The sequence below is a fragment of the Podarcis muralis genome, chromosome 5 (genome assembly GCF_964188315.1).
Source record: "Podarcis muralis chromosome 5, rPodMur119.hap1.1, whole genome shotgun sequence".
In the NCBI taxonomy this organism is placed as follows: Eukaryota; Metazoa; Chordata; class Lepidosauria; order Squamata; family Lacertidae; genus Podarcis; species Podarcis muralis.
In genome coordinates, this window is record NC_135659.1 from 2,746,568 (window position 1) to 2,773,231 (window position 26,664).

The window sequence follows — 26,664 nt, forward strand, 5'->3', positions numbered from 1 at the left end:
CTCTCTCTCTCTCTCTCTCACACACACACACACACACACACACTAAATACTCAAGAACCCAGCATATGAGGGGTTACAAATATTCAGTCTTTATTATAAATAAGAAATACTGTTTTATACATAAAACTGCCAAGTGTTGCATTTTTGTTGTTTTTGTTCACTGCCCCCAGACAGCAAGACCACAGATTTAAGTCTAAAACTGGAGTGAAGGCACTTTTTGAGGTGCTCACAGTTGAGAATAAAAAATAAAATGAAGGGAACTCTTCAGCAGGCGTCTCCCGTGAACAGCTGTTGCATCGTTTTGTTATGCAAAGAAATAACTTGGACCTATACAAACGTGATAATAGCTGTTAACGCAATATTCGTAAATTCTTATAAAGGCCTTTTTATTTATTTATTTAAAAATAAAAAAAATCTGTTAAAACCTGTTTAAGAGAAAAGGGGGAAAATACTAGAAAGGCAAGGAAAGGACTAGAAGCACACTACGAACTGTAATCATCCCCTTCTAGTCAAGTGCGAGAGGCCACAGCAAAAAGCCATTTCCAATTCACGGCTTTCGGTTCTGTTTGCCTGTATGCATGCAAGTCGTTTATGTAAACTGTTGCTTGGATAAAATTAAGATCTGGCTGGAACTTCTCTCTCTGGCCCTGGAGGTGCTGTAAAAACCAAGGCCAAAGGGGTTTTGCCTGCCTACCTGTATTCACAGAGACCTGCTACTGAATCTACAGCAATGGTCCAGCGCTTACTGCGGTGGAAAGCATGTGGCCGGCTGGCACCCCTTCAGTAAATGGCTCCCATGACTGAATGTTCCTTAATTTCCCTACATGCAGACAACTAGCCATGTCTGAGAGAAAGGTTTTTCTCTTGAAAAACAAAAACAAAGCTGCATGGAGAAATGGTACCAGCTCAGACCTAGGTTAAACCACCTGAGTAAGAAGTAGGCCCAAGTCACATTTCCTCTTCAAAGCCAGCAGGAAGCCTATAACCATTCATAATATCAAGACCACAAACAAAGGGCCAGTTTGGGTGATGCCTTCACCCGCCAAGCAGGAGGCCTCAGGCCTGTGGGTCTCCTTCCTGTCCGCTGAGAGAACTCTGGATCTGCCTGAATGGGTGATATTCCGGTTCTCCCATTTCTGCTCACAGTGGAGGAAGGAGGTGTGGGGCAGAGGAGGTGCTCCCCATTTCAGCCCAGAGAGTCTCCCAGGGCAAAGCATCGCCCAAAATGGCCTAAGGCATCGTGAGCTACACCCCTCTGACTCCTTTAGGTGTCAAGTGGCTTTAGGAGGGCAACTTGCCTCTCAGCTGGCAATGCAGATATGGAACACTATTAACTACCAGTACGGAGTGCAGAGGTGAGGATGGGCAGAGAAAATACCTGACCCTCGCCCACCCTGCCCCTCACTGCCAGAGGAATAATAACCTGGAGGAGAGGATGTGGGCAGTGTGGCGGTGAAGAGGAAGCAGTGAGAGAACAGGGCCACTCGGGAAGCAAGGCCAAGCATATTTACAGGGGCGAAGGCTGGAGAGGGGCAAGAGAGAGAGAGAAACAGACTTTTCCTCACACTATAATCATGATAAAAAAGACACAAAATCCCACATTCACACAAAAATATAAATTTGAAATAATTAATAGCACCAGTGTGTGTGTCAGATAATAAATTTCTTCCCCTCTACGCAAACGTACAAAGTTGCATAGTGTTTGAGGGTGGGTATATGCAGATCTCAAAGGCAGGGGGTGGAAGCATCAGACCTCTCTCTTGAGGAAACTGCAGAGGCAGATAATTTCCTCCAGTTCAGGATTAAAAGGGAGGGGGGGTGGAGAAGAGAGACAACATGGAAGGAGGTATCTTCTCCCCACAAGGAAGCATAATCAAAGTGGGAGAGGGGACATTCTGAGCGGGGCAGAAATTCATACCAAGCAACCACCAGCTCAGTTAGTAAATACTGTGAACTCTTGGAGTTATTTACCCCTAGAATTAGGCCTGACCAATTATTTTTCCTAGAAAGATGGTAAACCTACCATGGCAAAATGATATGATTCAACCTGCAGAAAGAGAACTCTGCAAACATTTGAGTTTCTACCAGAGAGGATTATTATGTTGACTTCAAATTTCACAGGCAAGTCTAGCAAAAAAAAAAGTACTCTCTGGATAGTGGATGCTTCTTTCAAAAAAGGGAAGAAAAGAAAGAGTCTGATTCAGGGGCTTCCTCCGCCCCCAAGAGACAAAGACAGAATCTGTTGATATTAAATTATCTGTCCCTGGAAGATACCTCTTGAATATTACTAGTGACTGGCTGGTGACAGGAACAATTCTGATCACAAGTAGATTCTTCCATCTTGAAGAATTTCTGCCTGTGTTCTCAGAAGTCGAAGGCAGGCCAAGGTATAGCACCATGGAGACCTAACACACCCCTCCTTCCTCATGACTCCCCGAAAGCATTTCTGAGAAACTGTTTCTCAGAATCAAGATATACATATACATATTGCACTCTAGAAAGTTTCTTTAAAATTGGCAGCTGGCTACCAAAGTGGTAGTTTAATTGGCCACTAATATATGAATTAAGTTGACTTTTTCTTCTTTTCTGATTCTGAACTGTAGCTATACTGGCCGTTACAATTTAATACTTTGGTAGCCAAACCTTTTCCTTCATAGAAACAAAAAGAACAGAGAAATTGTGAGATGGGGTACGGGAGAGAGAGACGGGGGATGAAAGAAGGAGAAGCCTGTGACTGCCCCCACTATGTATCAGTTCTCATAGCCCTTTCTGTAATTCAGCACAACAGTCCATAATATTTCACATCATTATGCAAATCAAAGGGGAGTCTTTTCTGGGAGAAGAGGAGAAAATGGAGTGTTTTGAGCAAGGAAGTGTATACATTTCATATCTTTAAACCCTTCTGAAGCCCAAAGGCTGGATATTTAATTTGCGTTCATTCAGAAACTTGCAATTTTCTCCCTTGAACTGGGAAAGAAAGAACTGATAGCTGTGTGGGAGATGAGGTGGGGGTCCTGAAGAAGGTAACCTAGGAATTAAGGCACTCCACAGCCAAAAGAACTGCTCCACCAGTCATTGAGGGAACGCCCCCCTGCCTTTAGCACATCCTTAGGGTTTTTCAATGGACGGGGTGTTGAAACAGCCAGTTGGTAAGGTCTTCTTGATGTCCTCTAAATTGCTAATGTCTTTCCTAATGGTGTTAATGTCCCTGTCATATTCACTGATGGCACTGGCTTGCTTTTCAGCTGCCTTCTCCAGATCGGAGACTTTCCGGTCCAAATCGTTGTCCCTCATCTGGTTTTTGGCAGTGTTCAAAGTATCCTCAATCTCATTCAGTTTGCTCAAGTCCACAGGTTCCACACGCCCTGTAATGGGAGCAACATACAAAATTAGATTTTTTTTAAAAAAATTAAGGCCCACTTCATTCTGATACAGAAATAATTTCCACTGGTCAAATGCAAAAGAGAAAGAGATTAAAAAAGCAAAATAATTCAAAAACCTGATCTTCCTAGCTTGCCACATCGTCTCTAAAATTCCTCAAACTACTGCATTCAAATTGTTTAAATTTGAGAGATAAGTTGTGTATCAAAATTCAGAAATGTGTAACACCGGAGCACTGAGTTCAATGTCTCTAAAAGTGCACACCCAGAAATTCACATTATGCACAAACATTTTACATTGTGAAATTTAAATGTTATTTGAACTTTATTTCCGCTGTTTGAGAAAAAGTTCTCTATACACATCCATCCTTAACTATTTCCCCTCCTCCTTTTTACAATGCCAAGATTAAACAACATAAACAACTGATTGCCCATTCCCTGCATTTGATCATTCAGCCCACCCGTTCTTTTTTACAGGCCAAGTCTATGGACTTATGAAGCAATAAACTGTACAAGAAATTACTGTTGTGAAAACAGATGCAAAATGTGGCTGAAAAAGAAGGGAGAAGCTGGGATAGTCCTTGACTGGGCAGCCAATTCAGCAAATAAAGTGTCTTGTGGACAGGTTGGCGAGTGGAGCAAACAGGGACAGAGCCACCCTAGTGCTATATGCATCCACTATGGTAATCTAGCTATCAGTGAACCCGTTAACCTGGCAAGCATGTTGATTTGCAGAGTGAAGTCTTGCATACTGCAAGGGCTCCCCAGGGGGTACTGTACAACTTTCTGTGATCTGAACACAAAAACATCTCTACCCTGTATGGAATCCCTGGCAGGGGAGGCCTGGACACCCATTGTCAGGGTTAGCTGGCAGGTTTTGCCCTCAGAACAACATGCCACTAAGAGTAAAAGAGCAATGGATGTAAAGTCAATAGACAGTGCTGGGAGTGGGAGTCAATCATTGCACATTCATAGATTTGTCCATCTAGGTTTTGTTTTAGAAAGTCAGATTGTACTGAATACAGGGAATGGACTTTCTGACAGATGCCAGACAGATACATATCTTAATATGTAAAATAAATATGTGTGCAGTTTTACATTAAGCCCCACTTGTTTATCATAATTTCAGCTTTGTCAACTCAAGTCACTGTACACTATTGTTGATAAGCATTTTATTGAAGTCCTTTGAGTAAGTCCACAAAAATTATTAGACTAGGTGCTCAGCTACACAAACTTATGTTAGCCAGGTACAGCAATGGCTTGAAAGAACAAACAAACAGGAAAGGGGCGATACCCCAAATGCCACACGATTCAGGGTGAGAAGGTCAAACTCTCTAGCACTTTACCAGCTGAAGATACCCACCCAGCTTCTCCAGGAGGTCATTGATCATGCTCAGCAAGCTGCTCACAGAGGTCTTGGCTTTCCTTGCATTGGCTTCTGCTTCCTGAGCTGCCTCCGAAGCCTAGGGAATTAAAAAATAAATTCAAATGGATATGACACCTGAATTCACATATGCATGTGTATAATTCCATATCAATTACTTGTGGCTGACCACATGAACCAGCTAATAAGACACGACCTGTGGTGTTTTATCTGCAGTGAGTAACTCTACACACCTAAGTCCCTGAGTAATGAGCATGCATGTGTCAGTTCTGTCTCGAACACTGCAGCATCATGCAATGCCATTTCTGCTGGAAGACAAGGGAGTCGCCCAGGAAGACAAAGGTGAGAGTATGGGAAAGAGAAAAGAAGGAAATGATTTTCCAAATGGCATGAGGCTTCTTTGAAGGGCAGGCAGCCATGCATGGGTTTTGTAAAGTCTCTTTTAAAAAACCCACACACAGTGGTACCCCTGGTTACAAACGCCTCAAGTTACGTTTTTTCGGGTTACAAATGTTTTAAACCCGGAAGTGAGTGTTCCGAGCTCTCGGAGGCCTCGCCACTGCCCAGAGCCAAGCCTGGACATCCGCAGGGCCTATGGAGGCTCCGCGACTGGGCTCCTGCAGCAGGAGCTCTTCGAGGCCTTCACAACCGCCTGGAGCCAGGCCCCGACATCCGCAGGATGCCCAGCAGGTTGCATCCCAGCCCCAAAGATAGGTAAGGAACACTTCCCTAACGAAGACCAAGAGCAGTGAAGCTGTTAAGAAAACAAAGGTGGGCCTGGGCCGAAAAGCCCTTGACCAGCCCTTGCCCCCCCCCCCCCACAGCCGTAACAAGATGGGTGGCACCTAGCCAGGTAAGCCCACCTACCATGGGGGGGGGGGAGTGGAAAATTTTGGGATTCTGCAAGGGATTTTGGTATTTGTTTATGTGAGTCTGCCCTGTGCCTTTGCTCCTTCATTTGGGGGACTTCTGGGGGGCTCTGCCTTCTGCCATTGTTTTGCGGATCGTGTGGAGCCCAGTTCAGCTACTGGTTGATTGTGTGACTGCAGAAATGGATAAAAACCCTCCATCCAAACAATGACTATCATCAGTGCATGTAAGAAGAAGAAATGTTATTTTTTTTCATCTACAATACTGTCTTATTTATTTTATAGTACAGTACATTGATTATTGCCTTCATTTTATGGATCAATGGTCTCGTTAGAGAGTAAAATTCGTGTTAAATTGCTGTTTTAGGGGGTATTTTTCATTGTCTGGAACGGATCAATCCACTTTTCCATTACTTTCCATGGGAAAGTGCACTTCAGGTTAAGAACGCTTCAGGTTAAGAACAGACTTCCAGAACCAATTAAGTACTTAACCGGAGGTTCCCCTGTATGTGCTGATATTGCAGATTAACTATATGCCAATCTAACTCCCCAAAATCAAAGGTTGTTTTTTTTGAAGCAGACAAAGTAACTCACCATTCCTGCCATCATCATATCTTGATCAGCACTTTCCTGTTTCGCCTTTAGCTCTCTCTCTGCTGCATCCAGCTGCTGCAACATGTCGCCCACTTCTTTGTCCAGCTCAGCAACAGTGGAGAAGGTCTTGTCAGCATCAGCTTTTGTTGAAGCAGCATTCTAGAATGGGCAGAGACCAAAACCATTTAAAAAATAAATAAAAATACCTGAACAAAGCAAGTATATATGAAAGGATGAAGAGCCTGCACAGCTGGTCCAAACATACATGCAATCTGTTCCTGAGTCCCAATCAACACCAGCACTGGGCTGTGCCTAAGGAAGTCAATGCAGACTCGTACGTGCTTCCCCTCCAGTTAATTCCTTCACTGCTCTTAAAGCCTCATCTTAAAACTTCATTTGAAGTACTAATATTGATTATATGTGTCTATATGAGGTTGCCCTGTACAGTTAGACTGATCGGTGGGTCCACACAGTCCAGTACTTGTCCCAATGTGCCAGGGTGCACCTTTCTAGTGACTCATGCAGGGATCATTCCCAGCCTTCATAACCATCTTTACCTGGAGCCACAACGGATTAATACCAGGGGTTTTCCACATGCAAATCGTGTGCTCTGCCACTGAGCTGTGTTTCTCAACAGGGTACGAAAGAACACCCTGCCATGGTATTTGGCCCTTTAATGTTATAGGAAAGCTCTCTCTGTTCTGGGCAGCATTAAGAGCAAGACAGCTGAGCAGGCTTCTTTACCAACTGCTTGTCAGTAGAGAAATATCAGCTTTTGACTTCCACTAATGCTAAAACAGCCATCGGTCTCATAGAAGACAGCTTCTTGTCTATTACATATTGCCAAGAGCTGATCTATTTATGCAGAATAATTATGTGAATGACAATGCGCTGTTGCCACTTCAGGCTGTGGACAGGAGGCATGATGTGTTTGGAAAATGGAGAAAGTAAATTCCACACACATGAAAACCAGCAAGTTGGGAACTTTTGTCCTGACATGCTAGTATTCTGTGTCCTGAGAGTTCATTTCATGAACTGTTCAGACATGTTATTCACATCTGCGGTCTGAGGACAGATAATTCAGGAAAAACTGTACCACAAAAAATACTTTTGAACAAATGAAGCTCCTCAATATGTTGCTTCAGATCAATGGTCCAGCTAGCCCAGTATTTACTAGAGATCGAACATGGAGCCTTATACAAAGGATGTACTCTACCACTGATGCACAAGACTCACCTTCTGCACAGAATTAGCAATTCTCTCAGAATCAGCAGCTTTGTTCTTTGCTTCTCTGGCATCCGCAGCAGCGTTGCCTAGTGCCAATTCCGCTTGCCGTGTCTTATTGTTGGCCTCCAGGATGGTCTGGGTAATGGCAGGAATTCTCCTTAGAGCCTCCTGAGCTGCAGTCTTGTTATCATTCACTCTCTTGTCGAAGTCTGGAGGGGGGAAATGTAAGGAAGCCCCACTGGATAACTCAGCCTTCTATTTCTAACCATGGTCAATCAGATCCCTCTGGGAAGCCCATAGGCGAGACATGAAAGCAACAGCCACCCCCCCACCCCCCGCTTGTCCCTAGGATCTGATATTCAGAGGTATATTGCTTCCAAACAGGCAAGGTCCAAATAGCAACTGTCGCTAACAGCCACTGACAGACAGACCCGCCATGAAACACTGTTTTGCATCAAAGGTCTTCGAAACCCACTGGAATGCAAGTGGGTGAGAAGAAACTGGTGTCTCTCCCGCCCCGCCCCCCCATTAAAAATACTTACAATATGTTGTTGACCCTGAGAAGCTTTCAGAGGGGCTTACAAAAAATCCTCACAAGTGATTATCTTATCCTTTTCTGTCTTGTCATGTAAACGGCTACAGTAAATTTGTCAGAAGGAAACATGTGCAAGGGCTGAAATGTATTGCACCTTGGGAATCCTGCTACAGTGGTTGGAGTTTTTGACTGAGAGCAAAGTTCAGATCTGTGCCCAGTTACGAAGCTTGCTAAGCTATTTGGCAAACCCACCAGGTTTCCATTAACATATGGCCCTCCCAGGAAGCTAACTTCTGCACTTCCTCAAAATCAGGGCGTACGCTCAGTCCTGAACATACACGTTTCACTGGGATAATACTGACGTGATTACAGCAGTACAGTCGGTAGCAAAAGGAAAAACGCGTCCTGTGGAACAATGTTCTGATTCTGGCCCACTCCCCCCCCAAGAGAGGGCTGAGTCCCTCAGGGAGGTCAGCCTGCCATTCTGCAAAATGACTCATCAGGAAGTCATGCTGCCACCTACCTTTCAAGTTGCTGAGGATGTCATTGGCCTCCTGGAGGGTGTTGCTCCCCTTCTTGGCGGCTTCTTCAGCCAGAGCCTTGGCAGCATCTGCTCGAGCCAAGAGCTGGTCAGCAGTCTGTGCAAGCACACACAAGACAGCAGTCATCTACATGCCTCTCTCTACAATGCCTTCATATAGCGTGTATCATGCACAGACTGTTTCTACTGAATTTCAATTTATTATTATTATTTAAAAAAATACTGCTTTTATTTATCTTCATGGTACAGAAGACAAATTCTGAGAAAACAATTGTAACAACAGTAAACAACAAGTAAGTTGCCCTAATAAAATTACAGATTTTTATCTTGCCATGTGTTAAAAGTTTCACTTGATTACTCTAAGAGATCACACCACATTTCCCCATGAGCGCTGGGTGGATTCCTGCCACAGTCTGAGTGTTCTTCTTCTTCTATTTGTACCCCTCCCACTCTGGGCAGCTTCAATGTTTCCCCAAAGGGGCAGGGGCAGGAGTCAAGTCCCTAGCAAAGTAGTGAAATTTTCCTACGCTTTCCCCACCTTAATTCTAGCCCCACAAGGCAGCTCAATGCTTAGGGCTTTGCAATGCTTCTGAAATACACCCAGGCCTAGATTCAGTGAGTCTTCAGTGGGAGTGAGTTCCATAGCAGAGAGGAGAGAGCCACTGACAAGGCTTCTTTCTTCAGTGGATTTCAAGGAGGATGTAATCAGACACAACGGAGGAAGTGGCCTCTAAACCAGACTGACCCTAAGAGTCTCCGATTATCGTGTGACTAAAGCAGCTTACAAGGAAGTTAAACAGTATAGGAAAGTACATTTGCACAGTCACAAGAAGAAAATCTAAAAGTTTTAAAACAGTTCATATATTTTAAGGAGAAAGATGCTAAAGAATGGGAAGGGTCCTTCATCCTCCCCAACTCTGTTTTTGACTGCTGATTCTGCTTTACTAACAGGTGTGTAGTCACACCACTATGGTCTCTTTTGGCTTGGACACTAAAACCTTCACTTGCCTTTTACAGCAAATTGTTTCTCCCTTACTGCCTACTCTCTCTCTCCACCTGTCCTTTCCTCGTCTCCAGGCCACTTTCCCTTGGCTCTGGGGCCCATGCTGTCTCTCCATGAACACTTTGCACCTAGCTTGTCCTGCGCATGGTGCAGCCATTCTACAGAACACACAATCAAAAAAAGCCCTAAACACATGTCCACCATACCTCTCCATGAATTGACTAACACAAGTTTTCAAAGGTTGAGAGCAGTTAAGCCACTCCTGTTTAACATGCATTTATGGCTTTTGTCAGGGCAAGAGTTTACATACAAGTAGAACTGACCTGCTGTTCAGTCTTGCCCTTCTCCAAAAGGTTCTGTACTTCCAGCTCTTTCCCTTTCATGTCTTCTCTTAGGTCCTCATAATCCTTCAGCTTCCTGTTAATGAGCTGGTCAAGTTCTCTGGCTTCCTTCTTGATCTTATTGGCCTCGTTCTGCACGTGGAGAAAACAGGAAGAGAAATGGCTTTTGTGGATGCAGCGACTGTGTATTATACATTTTATGGCACATTTCCAAGGGTTTGAATTTACAAACATGGTATCTGATGAGCTGGATCAAAACCACCCTTTAAAAGACCTCAAACCAGGATCAGATACCGCAGTGCTATCTGCAGCACATCCTGAAGTACCCAGAAGTGCCTCAACACAAATATAAGTATTTCAAAAAGCATTAAACAAATAATCTCTTAGCTGACATCAACAGCTTGAACCATTTATCTCTGGTGTCACCTACAAAAGCTAAACAAGTTTCACTTTTATTGGTGCTTTAAAGCTCTTCCAACAAACTCTACACAAAGCCCAACTCAGCATATCTCTAGCTCGGAAAGAGATGCAACCTGTCTCCTTTTATTAGGTGTTTTAGATTACTCTTAATCAACACAAGCTATAAAGTGATGCTAATTTTACTGATTATGGCAGCATGTTTGGAGATAGCCGCATGCTGCCACACCACAACTAGCTTATCAAGACTCCAAGAAGACACAAGAATAGTCAGTTGCACTTGTAGAAAAGTTGACTTGCCAAATAGGGGTGGGCCAGAGGCAAACTGGATCCGATGTCCTACGCCACCTGGCAACTGTTCATTTCTTACATGCAATGGGATAATCAAGCATGTCACCCACCTTGAATGCATTATAACTTGTGGAAACACTTACTGGACTGAAGAATTTTAAAAATGAATATACATGTCCTATTGCACCTTTGAAATCTATCCCCCTTTGGGATCAGCCATGATATTGCTAGTGTTGACTATGTTTGGTTGTTGCATATATTTCAAAAATAGTAAGATGACAATAAAAAACATACCTCTAGCTCCTCAGAGTCTATAGATGGCAGACTAGTGAGGTTGGCATAGATCTGCAGGGCCTTATTCCCAGCCTCCTCAGCATCTGCATGGACTTTGTTTGCCTGCTTTTCTAGATCTCGGGAAATGTCTTTTGCCTGGTTATACCTAGGAAACAAAGATAACCTTACTATTGTTCCTCTTTGGCCTGTTGGCTCAAGGTACTATTTCTGCTTTGGATGCAACAGGTCCTGTGCTCAAGGAGTGGGTAGGTGGGTATGGCTGCAGCAGATGGAAAGGGCCTGCAGCTCAGTAGCTGAACAAACTTTTGCACGCAAGGAGCCCCTCATTTAACATCTTTTAAACTTAGATCTTAGGGAGCAGAGCTGGGAAAGACTGGTGCCTGGAGCAGTCTAAAAAGACTTAAAAGAGCTGGTGCCAGTCAGAACAAATCATACTGAACTTGATGGATCAATGGTTTGGCAGCATAGGGCAGCCTTTCTAGTAAAGTTAATCAGAGATGCTTTCAGTTACAGGTAGGTAGCCGTGTTGGCCTGCCACAGTCGAAACAAAATAAAAAAATTCCTTCCAATAGCACCTTAGAGACCAACTAAGTTAGTTATTGGTATGAGCTTTCGTGTGCCTGCACGCTTCTTCAGATACCAATGGTTTCAGATAAACCATTAAACAGTTCAATGCAAATACACACAAATCACTGAATTAAATATGGAAACTGGCAGGGAATACACTGCACCTATGGATGGACAGCTGAACAAGCAACCAGTCAGCTTCCATTTAAAAGGTACAGGTCATTTTAAGTATCCCCAAGTGGCCTGGCCCTGGCCCATGCTTTAAAATTGATCTTTGGGGTGGTGGCGGAGTGTGGAGAGGGTATCTGGACCAGGACTCCAGTTATGAGAACTAAAATCTGAGTTTCTCTTCCCTAGGAGTACAGGTCAGTTTCCTCAAAAGAAGCATATCTGATAACTGAACTTTGCCATTTTCAGCACCAAGTTTAAACTGCTGTATTCAGCCAGCCTTTTAAGTTCTTTAATGCTGCCTTGTTTTAATCCTTTAGCTTTTATTTATTTTTTAATATAATTTTTATTAAGTTTTCCATATTTCATTACATTTCAGAATCAAAAATCTTTAGCTTTTAACCCTGCACCTTTGTTGCTAGTTCTGCATCTAGTGAGGCCATTCCACACAAATAGCAGGAGCAAATCCAGGTACGCCACAAACTGTACACTGAATGGGGAGCTACAGTAAATCCTGGGAATGTATGTGAGTGAACCATATTTCTTTAAAGACACTTCGGTCTCATTCACATTTTACAATTATAGATATATGCTTCGTATGTGCACATAAAAACTTCCTTAAGCCTAATACTGATAAAAGTTTTATGCCTTAGGCTCCTGGATATAAATTCCTGTCATCTGTTTTTGCATACACAGTAACTATTTTAGCTATTCTGCTTCTTATGATCACTGCAGCATGTTGGACAGTTGAAACATTTTAAAAATAAAGCACCTCAATTTGTGTCTTCACTTCATACTTACTTCCTATTAAGGTCACCGATGTCATTCATGGTCTGATTCTCCCCTGCCAGCGTCTCCAAGAGCAGCTTATATGCTTCTGTCGACGTATCATTTGCTTCTTTAGCTACACGAACAATGTCATCTGCTTCTTGCTTGTGCCTGAGAAGTATTAGGAGAGCAAAACAAATGGTTAGAGAACCACCATTGTTTTCTCTCCAAACATTATAGTTGGAGTTAGACCCCAGGCATCATTTTCAAAGAGAATTAAAACATGCCATAAAACTTCAGTTTCAGGAACACGGCCTGAATTGTCCCTGAGAATGTAGCCGACACAGCCTATTCCTAAAACAGCAATGGCCAGCCTCTTTGTCAAGAGCACCTCAAGTGTGCTGCTGCATAAAGACAATACTCCATGTTTTCTGCTGCTGTCTTCTCTAGCCAAGTAGCAGCACAACACTGGAGAGGCAGGCAGGAGTAGAGGCCAGGCTCACTGGATCCTCCTCTTCCTCTTCAGAGGTATCAAAGATCCATGCTGTCAATGCCCCTGGCTGGCCATTCACCACAGCTAGAGGTGGCTGCCTCTCCACTTCTTGCAAAGGACTGACACAATAGTTCTCTTTCAAAAGCTTGTAGAAACCCACTGTTTTCCAGCTAGTATTTTTTTTCCTTTAAGGGGTGGGTGGGAAAGATTCACAGAACCCAGGTTAAAATTAAAAAGGGAGGAACTTAAAGAAGTGGATGAAGCACTCCAGCTTTTCGTGGGCTTGTGGTGGATGAAGGACTTCCATTGTTTTGTGAGCTGGTTGACCAACAGTCTCTGTTCATGTAAGGGGATTCAGATCCTGGTCTCTCCCAAATACAGTGGTACCTCGGGTTAAGTACTTAATTCGTTCCAGAGCTCCGTACTTAACCTGAAACTGTTCTTAACCTGAAGCACCACTTTAGCTAATGGGGCCTCCTGCTGCCACTGCGCTGCCGCTGCACGATTTCTGTTCTCATCCTGAAGCAAAGTTCTTAACCCGGTACTATTTCTGAGTTAGCGGAGTCTGTAACTTGAAGCGTATGCAACCTGAGGCACCACTGTAATTGCCTGTTTTCCCATTACTCAACAAGACTGTTCAAACAGGAAGTGACTAATATAAAAGCGGGAACAGGGCGGGGAGGGGAAGGAAAGAGACATACAACAGACTGAGCTAGCAGATACTTGCCAGTGTTATCAGAACAGAAGGTGGGGGAAGAGGACAAACTGATGACATACTCGCTTTGAGCAGACAGGTAATATACTCGCTTATCTGGCCGAGACTGCACCCTTCAGGGCCAGTTCTTACAAAGCATTTTGAATTTACGTACAGATATACCTGAGCACAAAATATATACCTAACACATTAGTTATGCTTTCATGTATGCTTTTCGAAGGGTTTTTCTTCTCCTTAAAAGAAGCACAATGAGAAACTGCACACCATGCATTTCAAAAGTAGAATCTGCTATTTATACATGCAAACACCCCTTTGTAACCTAAACAGTGCTTAAGTATGCACTGTGCATTCAGTACTGTAGAAAAGATAAATATGCCTTGTTAAGATGCAACCCTCAGTTAAATAATTAGAAGCAGCACCATTCAAGCAGTTTATGGCTATGCTGAGACTGCTCCATTATGGGCCTCCCTTGTTCTATTCACCTTAGGGCAAAATGGAAAGGTAAGAACAAATGGGGGATAGAATGGGAGCAGGGAGGAAACAGTTCCCCCCAAGGAGAGAGGGGCTGGTGGTTCTAGTGCGAAGAACAGTGAAAGGGAGGGTGGTAGGTGTGATCTTAAGGTATGCTGCAAGAGGGAAAGATGGAAGTGACTTGAGGAGGGGCAGCCTTGCGTTTCTTGACAATGTGTTGCTATATTGTTTATTACATTTATAAAACTGCCCTTTCCATGCTCAGAACAAATGGAGAAAACAAGGAAAACAGGCTAAAGTGCAGCACCATCACAAAGCAGCTAATCCATCAGGCCAAAAGTACAACCAGCAGCTGTCCTAAAAATTCTCAATTTCTACTCAAGCTCCTTCCTCAAATACCTGTGTAAAGAAAGTAGTCTTGACTTGATGGCAAAAATAAATCATGGAGCGGGACGACGGAACCTCCATGAGGATGCGGTTCCATCACACGGATCCTTCACAAAGGAAGCGCATGGTATTCACCAAGACCAAGAGGGTTAAACGTGCAGAAGGCATGCTAAAGATGCCATGGGCCTTACCGAGCAGCTAGCTGGCGGGCTTCTTCTGCCAGGCGAGTCATGTTGTTGGGGTCGCTGGTTGATTCTGGTGGAGTAATAGACTGGAGAAGAACCAAACAGACTTTTAAGGTCTTTTATATTTTTAAACAAATGAGCAGTAGCTACTTGCCTTCTCAGATTACGACTGGGTCTAAAGTACGGACTGGAGCTAGACATGGTGAGAAATATGGGGCCCTTGCTGATACAGGCAAGTCTTGTGTGGTTCTCCCTCTTCCCCTGGTCTGTGTGGGTATGGAAATAGGCAGTGAGGCCCAAGAAAACACTTATTCATGACTCAACATATGAGAGAGAGAAAGAGGAACTCAGCACAAGGTTGCCAATATCTCAAATATTCAAGGCACTCAAATTCAGTAATTTTAGCTCTTTCAAAAAGGAACACAAGAACCACTCACCACATTAGCAACTGCCACCTTTGCTCTCTGTAGCATATCTGAAGCTGTTTCAATCAGTTCCTGGGTGCTGTCCACCCGGGCCTGGGCCCGCTCAGCCAGATTCTCTGTCTCTTCCACTGTGTTCTGGATGTTCCTCAACCGACCAAGTTGGCCGGACAGAGTTCTGTTGATCTCCTGCAAGCGATCCATCAAGCCCTGGTCTACATCTGGAACAGACCAAGCCAAGCAACACGGACAGACTGAACTAATTGCACAAAAAAATGTGGCATGAACAAGAATAAGGCATTGTGCCCATATGCTTTTACTGATAATTGCTTTTACTAAAAAAAGAAAAGAAAAGAAAAGAAAAAAGTGTGAACAGGAATGTAAAGAAAGGTGGATGCAAAAACTCCCAAGACTTTGGCATCATTTAGGCATTTCCCAAGGATATGGAAATGGTCAAACTGAAAGAATCCTGGGCAGAGGATTTTAGAGAGGAACTTCATGGAGGTGTACTTTAAAATCAATAAAAGGTGTTCTTAAGAGGGCAGCACTTCTCTATTAGGACCACACACAGCAAAAGCAGAGGGAGTCAACCGGAATGTCTTCAAGTTCTTCCTCTGAACTCATCTCTTCTCATGAAGCCCTTGGTTTTTCCTAATCCCTGACTGACACAAAGTTTTAACTGTAGTTGCTTAGATTCATCCCTTGTTACCCCTTCCTTTCTCCCCAGCTGTCTCTTTCACTATCAAAGTTCAGATTAAATATTCCTTTGGGCAGGGACAAAACACTTGCAGATAACACATTATGACAGGAACCACGCTACAGCTTCTTTCTACTGCACACAGGGTGGGGATAAAAAAACAAAAAAAACCCACCAAGACCCCTACTTCAAGTTACAAAATTCTTTCACAATTGCCTGTTGAACAAATTAAGCTATTTTCTGATTTGAGAAATACAGGAAAAAAACCTCTACACTTTGGATTAAACTTTTAGGAAAGAGACTTTTAAATTTGGTTTCCACTTATACAGTAATCACAAAAGAATACACCACTGCTATCGCTATCAAACACTAAAACCTAATTACTTCAATGTTATTACTTTCAGAAGATCACATCTCTTCTGAAATATTTATTTATAATTTATTTGTAAGAGAATTTCTAGCCCACCTCATCATATGATCCCAGCGTGGCAAAACCACAGAACTAGAGAATTGCAGAGTTGGAAGGGGCCGTGAAGGTCATCTAGTCCAACCCCCTGCAATGCAGGAAACTATTGCCCAACGTGGGGCTCGAACCCATGGACCTGAGATTAACAGTCTCATGCTCTATCAGCTGAGCTATCCCAATGGAACGTAATTTATAGAAGCAGATACAAATGCAGCACACCTTTGGGGAGCAGCTAGGGAGCGACAATCTCAGCTCCTCAGTTGCTGCAGTGACAGAATTACTAACCCCCCCCCCCCCAGCCCAAATAAAAAAGCCTAATCAATAACAAGCGACAATCCTGGGGAAAGAAGGGTATTCAGAAAGAAATCTGTCCCTCCCACCTTTGCTGTTTTGGGCATCCTGAAGCAAGTCCATGACATCTCGTTCAGCTTCTTTCAGCCTGTCTTCAAAAGCCTGGTCAGTTATAGTTTCTTCACCTGTTCCTATGTTGGCTATAAGATTTTCAAGCTCCTGCAATCTCTCCCGCTGCTCTGCCACCTAAGGAGAAATGACAGAAAGGAGGGATGAGGAAAGATGTTTCCACTTGCCAAGTGTTTGAGACTCCGGTAGGAAACACTCAGTCCTCATCTACAGATCTCTCTCTACAATTAAGTATAGGACTTCACACGGCAACAATATCTCTGTATTAGCACATGTTTCCAATTAAGCTGGAGAAGCCTAAGGTTGTCGTATTTGCCAGTTTTTAGTACTCATGCTTGTGTGGGAAATAATCTGCAAAGGTTTTGACAGTGTTCCTAACATATTAAAGAACATACTAAAGGAACAAGCAGTTAAACTCAACTGGATGGATAACAATTTGGCAGACTTCTCCAAATGCCTGGGTGATATAACTTCCAACAACTTCTGAAGCTGCATTGTAGACCAGGGAACACTTTGCAATAAAAGTTATGGGTCCACTGTGGACTTTTTTTGAGGAAGCGGGGTGGGGGGATTGTCACTGCCTTTTTAAGGGCAGCAAAAACCCACCCCCTGCACAACGGTGTGATGCATTCGCCATACACTGGACCCAACTAGTCAATCCCCTCTGGCTAGGTCAAAGCAGTCAAGAAAGGCAAGGTGTTGAGAGGTCTGCACCACCCTTCAGCACTATTTCTCCCCTTGCCTTGCAATTAGGGCTATTTGGAGAACTCGCTTTTTGAAAATTCTAACATAAATAGACCTTATCCACACATCCCAGACTATGTACAAATTGGTACATTATCATCCTCTGGATCCTACACATTTGGAAGTGTGTATTTTAAGAGACTTTCAAACCCAACTCAATCCAGCTGACTTAACCATGGTAATGTACAAACACAGCCAGTGCAGATCAACACACTGTAAATCTGGAGCCAGCCTTGAGAATGGGCTTTCCTCCCAGTACCCTCCCTTCTCTGGAGCAATGTCCCCCTCTCCCTTCATTTCTCCAGGTTAATAATTACATGACCACCCAAACAAAATATGATTAATACAACCAAAGGTCATTTACAGCCATGATTTGCAAACCCAGCTGAACTGACAAAACCACACAGTTTTACAAGCCTGACCTTATCTTTCACCAATCTGTAACACGCAGGGCACTCTTGACAGCCTGGCCAAGATCGATTGTAGAAATAGTTCTCTTCACACTGGTCACAGCGGTTCCCAACAAAACCTTCTTTGCACTCACAGTGGCCATCCTCTTTGCACTGAAGAGATCGAGAGCCTTCAGGGTCACAGTCACAAGCTGCAGAAAGACAAGATTTAAAAATAATTATGAGGAAGAGGAAAATGAGAAAAGGGGATTTGGATGAATATATTTCAGGACACACTTAAACGGTTTGTTATGCCTTGAAGACCAACGAACGTCTTTAAAGTGCCACAGGATTAACAAAGCTAACATTTGTTGGTCTTTAAGGCATAAAGGAATCTTTGTTGTCTAGTGTGATGTGGAAACTGTACATTTATGACAACAGCTGACTGGATCTGTGAGTCGTATGCATATGAAAGTTTGCAATCACTTTCATGATAGCTCAGCTTGAGCAAGTTAAGACTCACTGAAGCCTAAGGGATCACTTGTGAGTAAATCTGCTAGTTTGCACCTTTTGTGAAAGACCCATCTAACCAATTATTGGTGTCCTTATTTTCACATAAATTATGTTGTATGGCATTGTGGCTTCAAGTGTAAGCACAACCTTCCAAGTCAACTTTGTCCTCGACACAAAGCAAAGAAAGCAACAAGCTGTTTCTTTCAGCCTGCTTCTCATTATGTAGATGCCTCCCAGTCTGGTTTTCGTTAGGACCAAGAGAAACCCAGTGTGCATGTCGGTACTCTATGCTGATCCAAATAAACACACACTTTCATTCCACCTAAGGACAAAAGGTGGAGGTTTGAAAGGGGTGTCCACTCTGTGAAAATACCAGCGATGATGGGATTTGTCTGGTCTGCGAAGCAAAGACTTTTTTGGAAAGGTATTGGGTGAATATGCCATTTCTGATATGTCTTTTAATATCAAGATGCAAGTGTGCAAACTTACATATAAACTCTCTCCATGGACCTCAGTGAGCCTTACTTGCTCCATCTGGGCTGTGAGAGAGTATTTCTGGGTGATCTACAAACGTACATATTATACAACATACACCTGCAAGATGAAAATGGTAGGCAAAACCACATAATTTTGCATCTTTCAATGCACTTAAGACATTGAGCTACTAGCAAAACAAAAACAGCTACTCATTTAGTAAGTATTACATTCTTACGAACATACCACCTCATCTGCTGTTTGCAAGAACAAGACCCTACGAAGGAGCTTTGAGGTCTGCTTCTCATGTCACACCTTAATAATATGAAATCCATTCATGCAAGGCCACATTCATGCTTAACTATATGAAAAGCTTGGCATAAATTCTCTACTCTTGTAGATGTAGTCACACTTCAAATGACACTTGCCAGCACAGCTGTGCACATGTACTAGGTCAAATGATGGCTCCCCAGAAATCATGGCTTGCAAACTGAAATGAATGCTTCCTTGTCCTCCTTCCTTCCCTATTCTCCAACTTCTCCTTGCCAGGCGGAATCATGGGTTAGCATTATATGCTCACCAACACAAATACTGGGTCCCAAGCACTTTCCAAACAATGATTTTCATCTCTCAATCAGATGTTTACTTATTCAACATAAAACTATGGATAATGCTGCAAAGGGAAGACAGCTCTGTAGAGAGAAGGTGGGAATACAGCAATATTCCTGAGGCCAGCTTCCAATCTACAAGCCACGGTTTGCAGGGAAACACAGATGCATGTTCACTGGGGCACTGTATCAAACCAACACTTGGATTCACTTTACTCTTGAGATATTAGGGAACCCGAGATGGGAGGGTTTAGATAAGTAGGAATGTATGTCCCAATCTGACACACTTTGCATGTTCTCAAGCCCGAGTTAGCAGCTAAAGGCCACATTCCAGAGCAGAGGCGTAGGAGTGTAACAGCCAGAAAACAGGTCAGTTCTGGGACAAAACTCAGAGCAAGTGTTTATGACAACGAGCAGCAGATGGTCTACAAGTATATGCAATCATAATGCCCTAGAGGGAGAAAGTTAAGACTCACACAACTGCAAAAACATCCTCAATAGACTTGAAACTCACACAACATGCAGGAAGCAGACAGACAAAAGAAAAAAATGGGGAGAGTGACGCAAAGAGCCTCTTGTGGTGTCCAAGTCCACAAACACACTAATAGTGGTGAGCAACGAAACACATTTTCAACAGAGAAGAAAACATGGTGATAAACAAATGTAAGCGAAAAAGATGGGAAAGAAAAACCACGTTCTCTGCCCCCTTGCTTACGTTTGCAGCCTTCAGGACCAAATCCAAAATGGTTTGCTTCACATCTCTCGCAACGCTGCCCAGTAATGCCTGGCTGGCATTCACATTGCCCTGTCTGTATCTCACAGTGGCCATTAGTGGAACCCAATGGATGGCAGTTACACCTACCAGAGGAAGAGGAGGAGGAGGAGAAGGAAGGAAAAGAATAACACATTTTTTAGCATTAAGGCACAAAGATGCACTTGACCATCATGTTTGATTTGGGTACAGTGCAATGAAAGTCACATTCGCCATGAGAAGTCTGAAATAATGCTGCATCAAAAAGTGCCAATATGAAATGCAAGATAAAATTCATTTGCTTGCTTTCCATAAAAATATAAGCCTTAAACACATCCAAAAAAACCTCACAAAGTGGAAGACTGCTAGCTCAATAAGGCAGCCTTCTAAATGCTAGTCTACTATTTGAGGAGCAACTTCTTCCCTCCCAAGAACTGGATTGAGATCCACCCCAGGGTCACAGAAACAGACCTACAATGTAGTTACTGCCACCTGCAATAGTAATTAGCAATGTCCCAAAATTTCAGCTGGTTATTATTATCAGCCTAGGAAAAAGCAAGGGAAGGGGGGAACGGGCCAAAGTGTAGCTATAGCTATTAAGGCAGTTTCTGAAGGGAAGAGGGACTAAAAGGTTAAGTAATGTCTTCAAAGAAAAGGTGGGATTTTAAGTAGGTATATGAAGGGAGGGTGCCACCATACTGATCTTCTGGGAAGGAGTTATAGGCACCATTTTTGCCACCACTGCTCTCCTAACCTTCCCCCAAGGAGTTCTTGTGACAAGCTGAGAGCAGTGGGACGCAGCTCACCTCTCGCAGCCCCGTCTGCTCTGCAGGTTGTAGAAGCCGGGCTGACAAGAGCTGCAGTCCCTTTCTGTGACGTGCGGAAGGCACTCACACTGCCCCGTTACTTGATTGCAGTTGGTCTGTAAGTTCACCGTGCCGTAAGGATTACAGCTGCAAGCTGCAGGAGCAAAAGGGGACCCATCAACACGTATTTTCTAATGAGAAAGGGTTCGGAGAACAGCTGTGGACTAGTTGAAGTCGCAGGAAGCCCAAGGCACTTTGTGTTTTCAGTGCTTCTGTACCATGTTGGAAACAGAAGTCTCCCCATCTCCCTTAGTGGGATGTGTGAAGGGTGCGCCCTCAATGGGGGAAAGTGCAAAAGTACTATTTTGTATTTCAGGTGTTTTATTATTCAAAATGCTGCAATACATAAATCCGGGGATGCCTCCCTGCAAAGGGCAAGCAACTATTCTTTGCAAGTTCAAGATGAAAGATTATGTTCAGTTTTACCACAATGATTACAAGTGCCTAGGAGATGGGGAGTGTCTTGTGTTCTGACCTTGACCACTGGATTGTAACAAAGAATGTATTACAGACACATACCTTTGCACTTGTCCTCTGTATTCTGAGCCAAGGGATTCCCATAGAATCCATCTTTGCACCGGTCACAGTAGAAACCAGCCGTATTATAGATGCACTTCAGACATTCGCCCGTCAAGCGGTTGCAATTCCCAACAGCATTGGGGTCAATGTTGTCACTGCACTGGCAGAGGCGGCAAAGCCTGGCAGGGCCATTCTCACCAAGAGGATCTCCAAAATAGCCATCATCGCACAATTCACACCGTTTGCCTACAAGGGCAAAGCACATTAGAAAGCAATATGAATTTTCTTGGATGCTGTCCTTTTATAGCCTAAAAAATATCAGGTGAGTGAAACCAAACGTTTATAATTTCAGAACTCTAATCCACACAAACACCAACATGCAATTCATTTAAGTAATGAAAATTGATCTTGCATTTATCACTTAATCCAGGCATGGCCAAACTTGGCCCTCCAGCTGTTTTGGGACTACAACTCCCATCATCCCTAGCTAACAGGACCAGTGGTCAGGGGTCATGGGGATTGTAGTCCCAAAACTCAGGTGATGAATACTAACAGAACTGTAGCCAAAATGAAGCCACTGAAACAAGAGGGATGCTGGGAGAATCCCAAGATTTTAAGAAATGCATTTCAAAAAGAAAGACTCCAGGGGTCAAACCACCTCCCAACAGTCCTATGAGCTCCAAGCGTGTTCAGTAGCAACAGCATGTGCAGTGAGATATGGAAAGGAAAAACGGAAGAGTGTGAAATGCCATGCCTGGACAGAATGCTTGGAACAGAAATACTTCCTTTAGGCCACAATGCAAAATTTTGTTGCTGGTCCCATTTGTTTATTATACGTGCATGTTGTTTTTTCCTCCAAAGAGCTCAGAGTAGTACTTTAGCCCAGTGTTTCCCAACCGGTGTTCCGCGGCACACTAGTGTGCCGTGAGACGTTGCCTAGTGTGCCGTGGGAGGGAGGCGGGCGAGTCGGGCGGCGAGAGGCGGGGCGGCGAGCACACGCGGGGCGGCGAGCTCCCTCCCTCCCACATCCCATCGCCGCGAATGCAGGCTTTCGCTGAAGCCTGGAGAGCGAGAGGGGTCGGTGCGCACCGACCCCTCTTGCTCTCCAGGCTTAAGGAAGCTATCCCCCCAGCCCGCGCAAGGTCCCAGAGCGATGCGGAAGGTGCGCGCACCTTCGCCATCGCTCTCCGACCCGTTCGGGGGGCTGGGGACGGGAGAAGCTCCGGCTTCCCCCGCCCCCAGCCCGCGCAAGGTCCCAGAGCGATGCGGAAGGTGCGCGCACCTTCGCCATCGCTCTCCGACCCGTTCGGGGGGCTGGGGACGGGAGAAGCTCCGGCTTCCCCCGCCCCCAGCCCGTGCAAGGTCCCAGAGCGATGGCGAAGGTGCGCGCACCTTCGCCATCGCTCTCCGACCCGCTCTGGGGGCTGGGGACGGGAGAAGCTCCGGCTTCCCCCGCCCCCAGCCCGCGCAAGGTCCCAGAGCGATGCGGAAGGTGCGTGCACCTTCGCCATCGCTCTCCGACCTGCTCTGGGGGCTGGGGACGGGAGAAGCTCCGGCTTCCCCCGCCCCCAGCCCGCGCAAGGTCCCAGAGCGATGCCGAAGGTGCGCACACCTTCGCCATCACTCTCTGACCTGCTCTGGCGGCTGGGGGCGGGAGAAGCTCCGGCTTCCCCCGCCCCCAGCCCGCGCAAGGTCCCAGAGCGATGCGGAAGGTGCGCGCACCTTCGCCATCGCTCTCCGACCTGCTCTGGGGGCTGGGGACGGGAGAAGCTCCGGCTTCCCCCGCCCCCAGCCCGCGCAAGGTCCCAGAGCGATGCCGAAGGTGCGCACACCTTCGCCATCACTCTCTGACCTGCTCTGGCGGCTGGGGGCGGGAGAAGCTCCGGCTTCCCCCGCCCCCAGCCCGCGCAAGGTCCCAGAGCGATGCCGAAGGTGCGCACACCTTCGCCATCGCTCTCTGACCTGCTCTGGTGGCTGGGGTCGGGGGAAGCTCCGGCTTCCCCCGCCCCCAGCCCGCGCAAGGTCCCAGAGCGATGCCGGAGGTGCGCACACCTTCGCCATCGCTCTCTGACCTGCTCTGGCGGCTGGGGGCGGGGGAAGCTCGGGCTTCCACCACCCCCAGCTCCTGCAAGCTCCGGGAGCAATGGCAAAGGTGCGCTCACCTTCGCCATCGCTCTCGGACCCTTTCTGGGGGCTGGGGTCGGGGGAAGCTCTGGCTTCCCCCACCTCCAGCCCCGCAAACTCTGGGAGTGATGGCGAAGGTGCGCTCACCTTTGCCATCGCTCTCGGACCCTTTCTGGGGGCTGGGGTCGGGGGAAGCTCGGGCTTCTCCCGCCCCAGCCCCGCGTCTGGGGGGGGGGGGAATAATTTTTTCCCCTTTATTTCCCCCCCAAAATCTAGGTGCGTCCTATGGGCCGGTGCGTCCTATAGGGCGAAAAATACGGTAGTCAATATAGGCACAGAGTTAATTTTTTAAACATTTTCTAATGGTGGTGTGCCTCGAGATTTTTTTTCATGAAACAAGTGTGCCTTTGCCCAAAAAAGGTTGGGAAACACTGCTTTAGCCTCACAACAATGCTGGGAGAAAGTAAAGCACTGTGGATATGAAAATTTGTTTTTCATGTCCAAATCCAGCAATCAAACCATTGTGTCACACTGGAGTTATTCAACTGACATGATAAGCTGTAGTTCACTGGGATGGAAATGAGCCTGTGGTAGCCTTGGGTTTATGCCCCCCCTCTGGTGTAACCACAAGGTTTGAAGGCTTTCACTTCCATTTTTTATAAATCGTAGCTTGCTTTGACATCTGATTATTATTATTTTTTAAAAAAACTTACTTTGTTAAAAAAAAGCTAGCTGCAAACCATGGTTAAGACCAGTGTTTTTTCCTAGAAAAAGAGGTGCAGGGACTCCCAAAAAGTTGTTGAGCTTTTTTGATGGACAACCCTAAGAGAGCCTTTTTTAGCGGGGGGGGGGGGGGGGCGGGACGCTTCTCTGCTCAATCGTCCCACTGCTAGCATCACTGTGGCCGCATTACAACGTCACCTCTGACACTCTGTGCAGCCCAAAGGCTCCGACACGCAGCTCTGGGCAACGTGCTGCTAGACAGCTGCCAGTCCGCTACAATGAGGTGCCGCAATGCACCAAAGAGGTTGCGGAACTCAGTTCCGGTGACTTCCGGATGAAAAAAAGCCCTGGTTAAGACTGAACACAGTTTAGGGTTCAGTAGCAATTTTTATGGTTTGGTTGAATCTGGTTAACCAAAAATGGAAATGACAGCTTCCCTGTGGCTTCTTCACTAGTGCTGGGAAGCAAGTGGGAACTTGAGACTTTCACAGGCTCATTCCCATCTCAATAAACCATGCTTCCAAATTCAGTCACCAACTCTCTGAATAAAATACTACTATTAAATAGTATACTATTAAGACAAGCCAACTTGTAAAGAACTGAAGACAGAGAAGGCATTGTTCCGAGATTTAAGCACAAGGTCCTTCTTGAAGGCTTATAAAAGAGGGAAGGTAATATGGGGAAGGCAGGAGGAATAAAAGAGAAAAACCACAAGGGAGAGGAGGAAGAAAGGAATTTTTAGGGGAAATCCAATGTGTGCGTAAACTAAATGTAAACATCTTTCTTGGTCATTTTCTTACAAAAGGAAAAAGCAACAGCAGTCTGATGTCAAAGAATGGTTGCAAGTGGCACAAAGAAGACAGCTCTGTGGGAAGACTTAGATGCTTTTTGAAAATGGGAAGAAATTTAAGTTGAATCGACTATGGCTGGCAACAAATTCCAAAGTTAAGAGCTATAAAGGGGTTGGGCAAAATACAAGATGAGAAGGAAGAAATATGCCATCTTGAGAAGGGGGAAGCCCTCCCCCATGACTTGAAAAACCAAGGAGTTAAAAGAAAGAAAGCAGAGCTGAAAAGTGAAGCAACATTTCCACAGTAAAAATCTTAAACTGAAAAGGAATTTGCTGAAAACATGATGGAGAGCAAACAGGTATAATCAAATTTATAATCCATACAAAGACCAAAAGAGTGCAAAAGAGGAAATGCTAAGGAGCAACCAGGATTTTTGTTAAGGGGGCAGAAGCTCAGATTTGTATTGATTTAGGGGGGCAGCTGCCCCCCCCCTGGCTACACCCCGGAGTTTTATGTTTGCATGTTTTAGTTCTTGTGTTGACAGAAAATGTATTTCAGTTGGGAGAATCTTTAGAAAGGGACGGGAGACGGCTCTCTCCTCTCCTCTCCTCTCGATCACATTCAGACAGATGGCTTCTCGCAACTGCCACAGACACCGTACAGAAAGCTATCGTTATTTTCATCTAACCATTAATTGATATGGTAGAACTAAAGATTAACGGGGGGAAACTTGAACTTCAAAGAAACAGGAGTCCAGGTGCATCATGGCTGTTAGGGCTGATAAGAAATACAAAGGAGCCGCCAACACTAAGATGTAAAAAAATTTTTGTGTTGGCTTGCACAACTCTTACAAGCTCATTCATGGAATGCAGACAAGTTGCACAATTTTTGGGGGGCTGCCTTCTCCTCAGATGAATCAGCCAATAGTTCATCTGGGGGCCAATTCTAAACTGCCTTGCAATTCACTAGGACAGGAAGGAGAGGGGTGTGTGTGTGTGTGTGTGTGTAGTCTTCTACTTGCTGTAATGGTCAATGAGGCCAGTGACCAAATGGGACAGTTCCCCTTTTGTGTTTGTTTCTCTTCAGCTTTCCTGGATACCTATTATCCACAGTTCTTAAGCATCACCCTCAGATGGGCTGCAAAGTCCATTTCCCCAGTCAAACAATACCCAGGCAGGAAGAACCAGATGCACAAATATAGGATGGGGGACACTTGGCTTACTAGCGGTACACATGAAAAGGATCTAGGGGTGAACCGCAAGCTTAACATGAGTCAACAGTGTGATGCAGCAGCAAAAAAAAAGCGAATGCTATTCTAGACTGCATCATCAGAAATCTAGTGTCCAGATCAAGGGAAGTAATAGTACCACTCGATTCTGTCTTGGTCAGATCGCATCTGGAATACTGTGTCCAATTCTGGGCACCACAGTTTAAGAAGGATGCCGACAAGCTGGAACATGTGCAGAGGAGGGTCACCAAGATCATTGAGGGTCTGGAAACCAAGCCTTATGAGGAATGGTTGAAGGA

General features: G+C 44.9%; 1 protein-coding gene across 1 annotated transcript in view; it reads right to left on the bottom strand.

The window, feature by feature from the left end:
* Positions 1-66: 66 nt before the first annotated feature.
* LAMC1 (laminin subunit gamma 1) overlaps positions 67-26,664 on the bottom strand; it is a 123,541-nt gene continuing 96,943 nt past the window's right edge. Inside the window, exons 14-28 of the mRNA XM_028732225.2 lie at positions 21,500-21,745; positions 20,921-21,074; positions 20,079-20,221; positions 17,802-17,980; positions 16,596-16,752; positions 15,068-15,273; positions 14,637-14,716; positions 12,413-12,550; positions 10,877-11,021; positions 9,857-10,006; positions 8,513-8,627; positions 7,464-7,663; positions 6,228-6,386; positions 4,744-4,843; positions 67-3,365 (exon numbers count right to left, since the gene is read on the bottom strand). Coding sequence (XP_028588058.2) covers positions 3,109-3,365; positions 4,744-4,843; positions 6,228-6,386; positions 7,464-7,663; positions 8,513-8,627; positions 9,857-10,006; positions 10,877-11,021; positions 12,413-12,550; positions 14,637-14,716; positions 15,068-15,273; positions 16,596-16,752; positions 17,802-17,980; positions 20,079-20,221; positions 20,921-21,074; positions 21,500-21,745 — 2,429 coding nt within the window. The 3' untranslated portion in view covers positions 67-3,108. The remainder of the gene's footprint in view (positions 3,366-4,743; positions 4,844-6,227; positions 6,387-7,463; positions 7,664-8,512; positions 8,628-9,856; positions 10,007-10,876; positions 11,022-12,412; positions 12,551-14,636; positions 14,717-15,067; positions 15,274-16,595; positions 16,753-17,801; positions 17,981-20,078; positions 20,222-20,920; positions 21,075-21,499; positions 21,746-26,664) is intronic.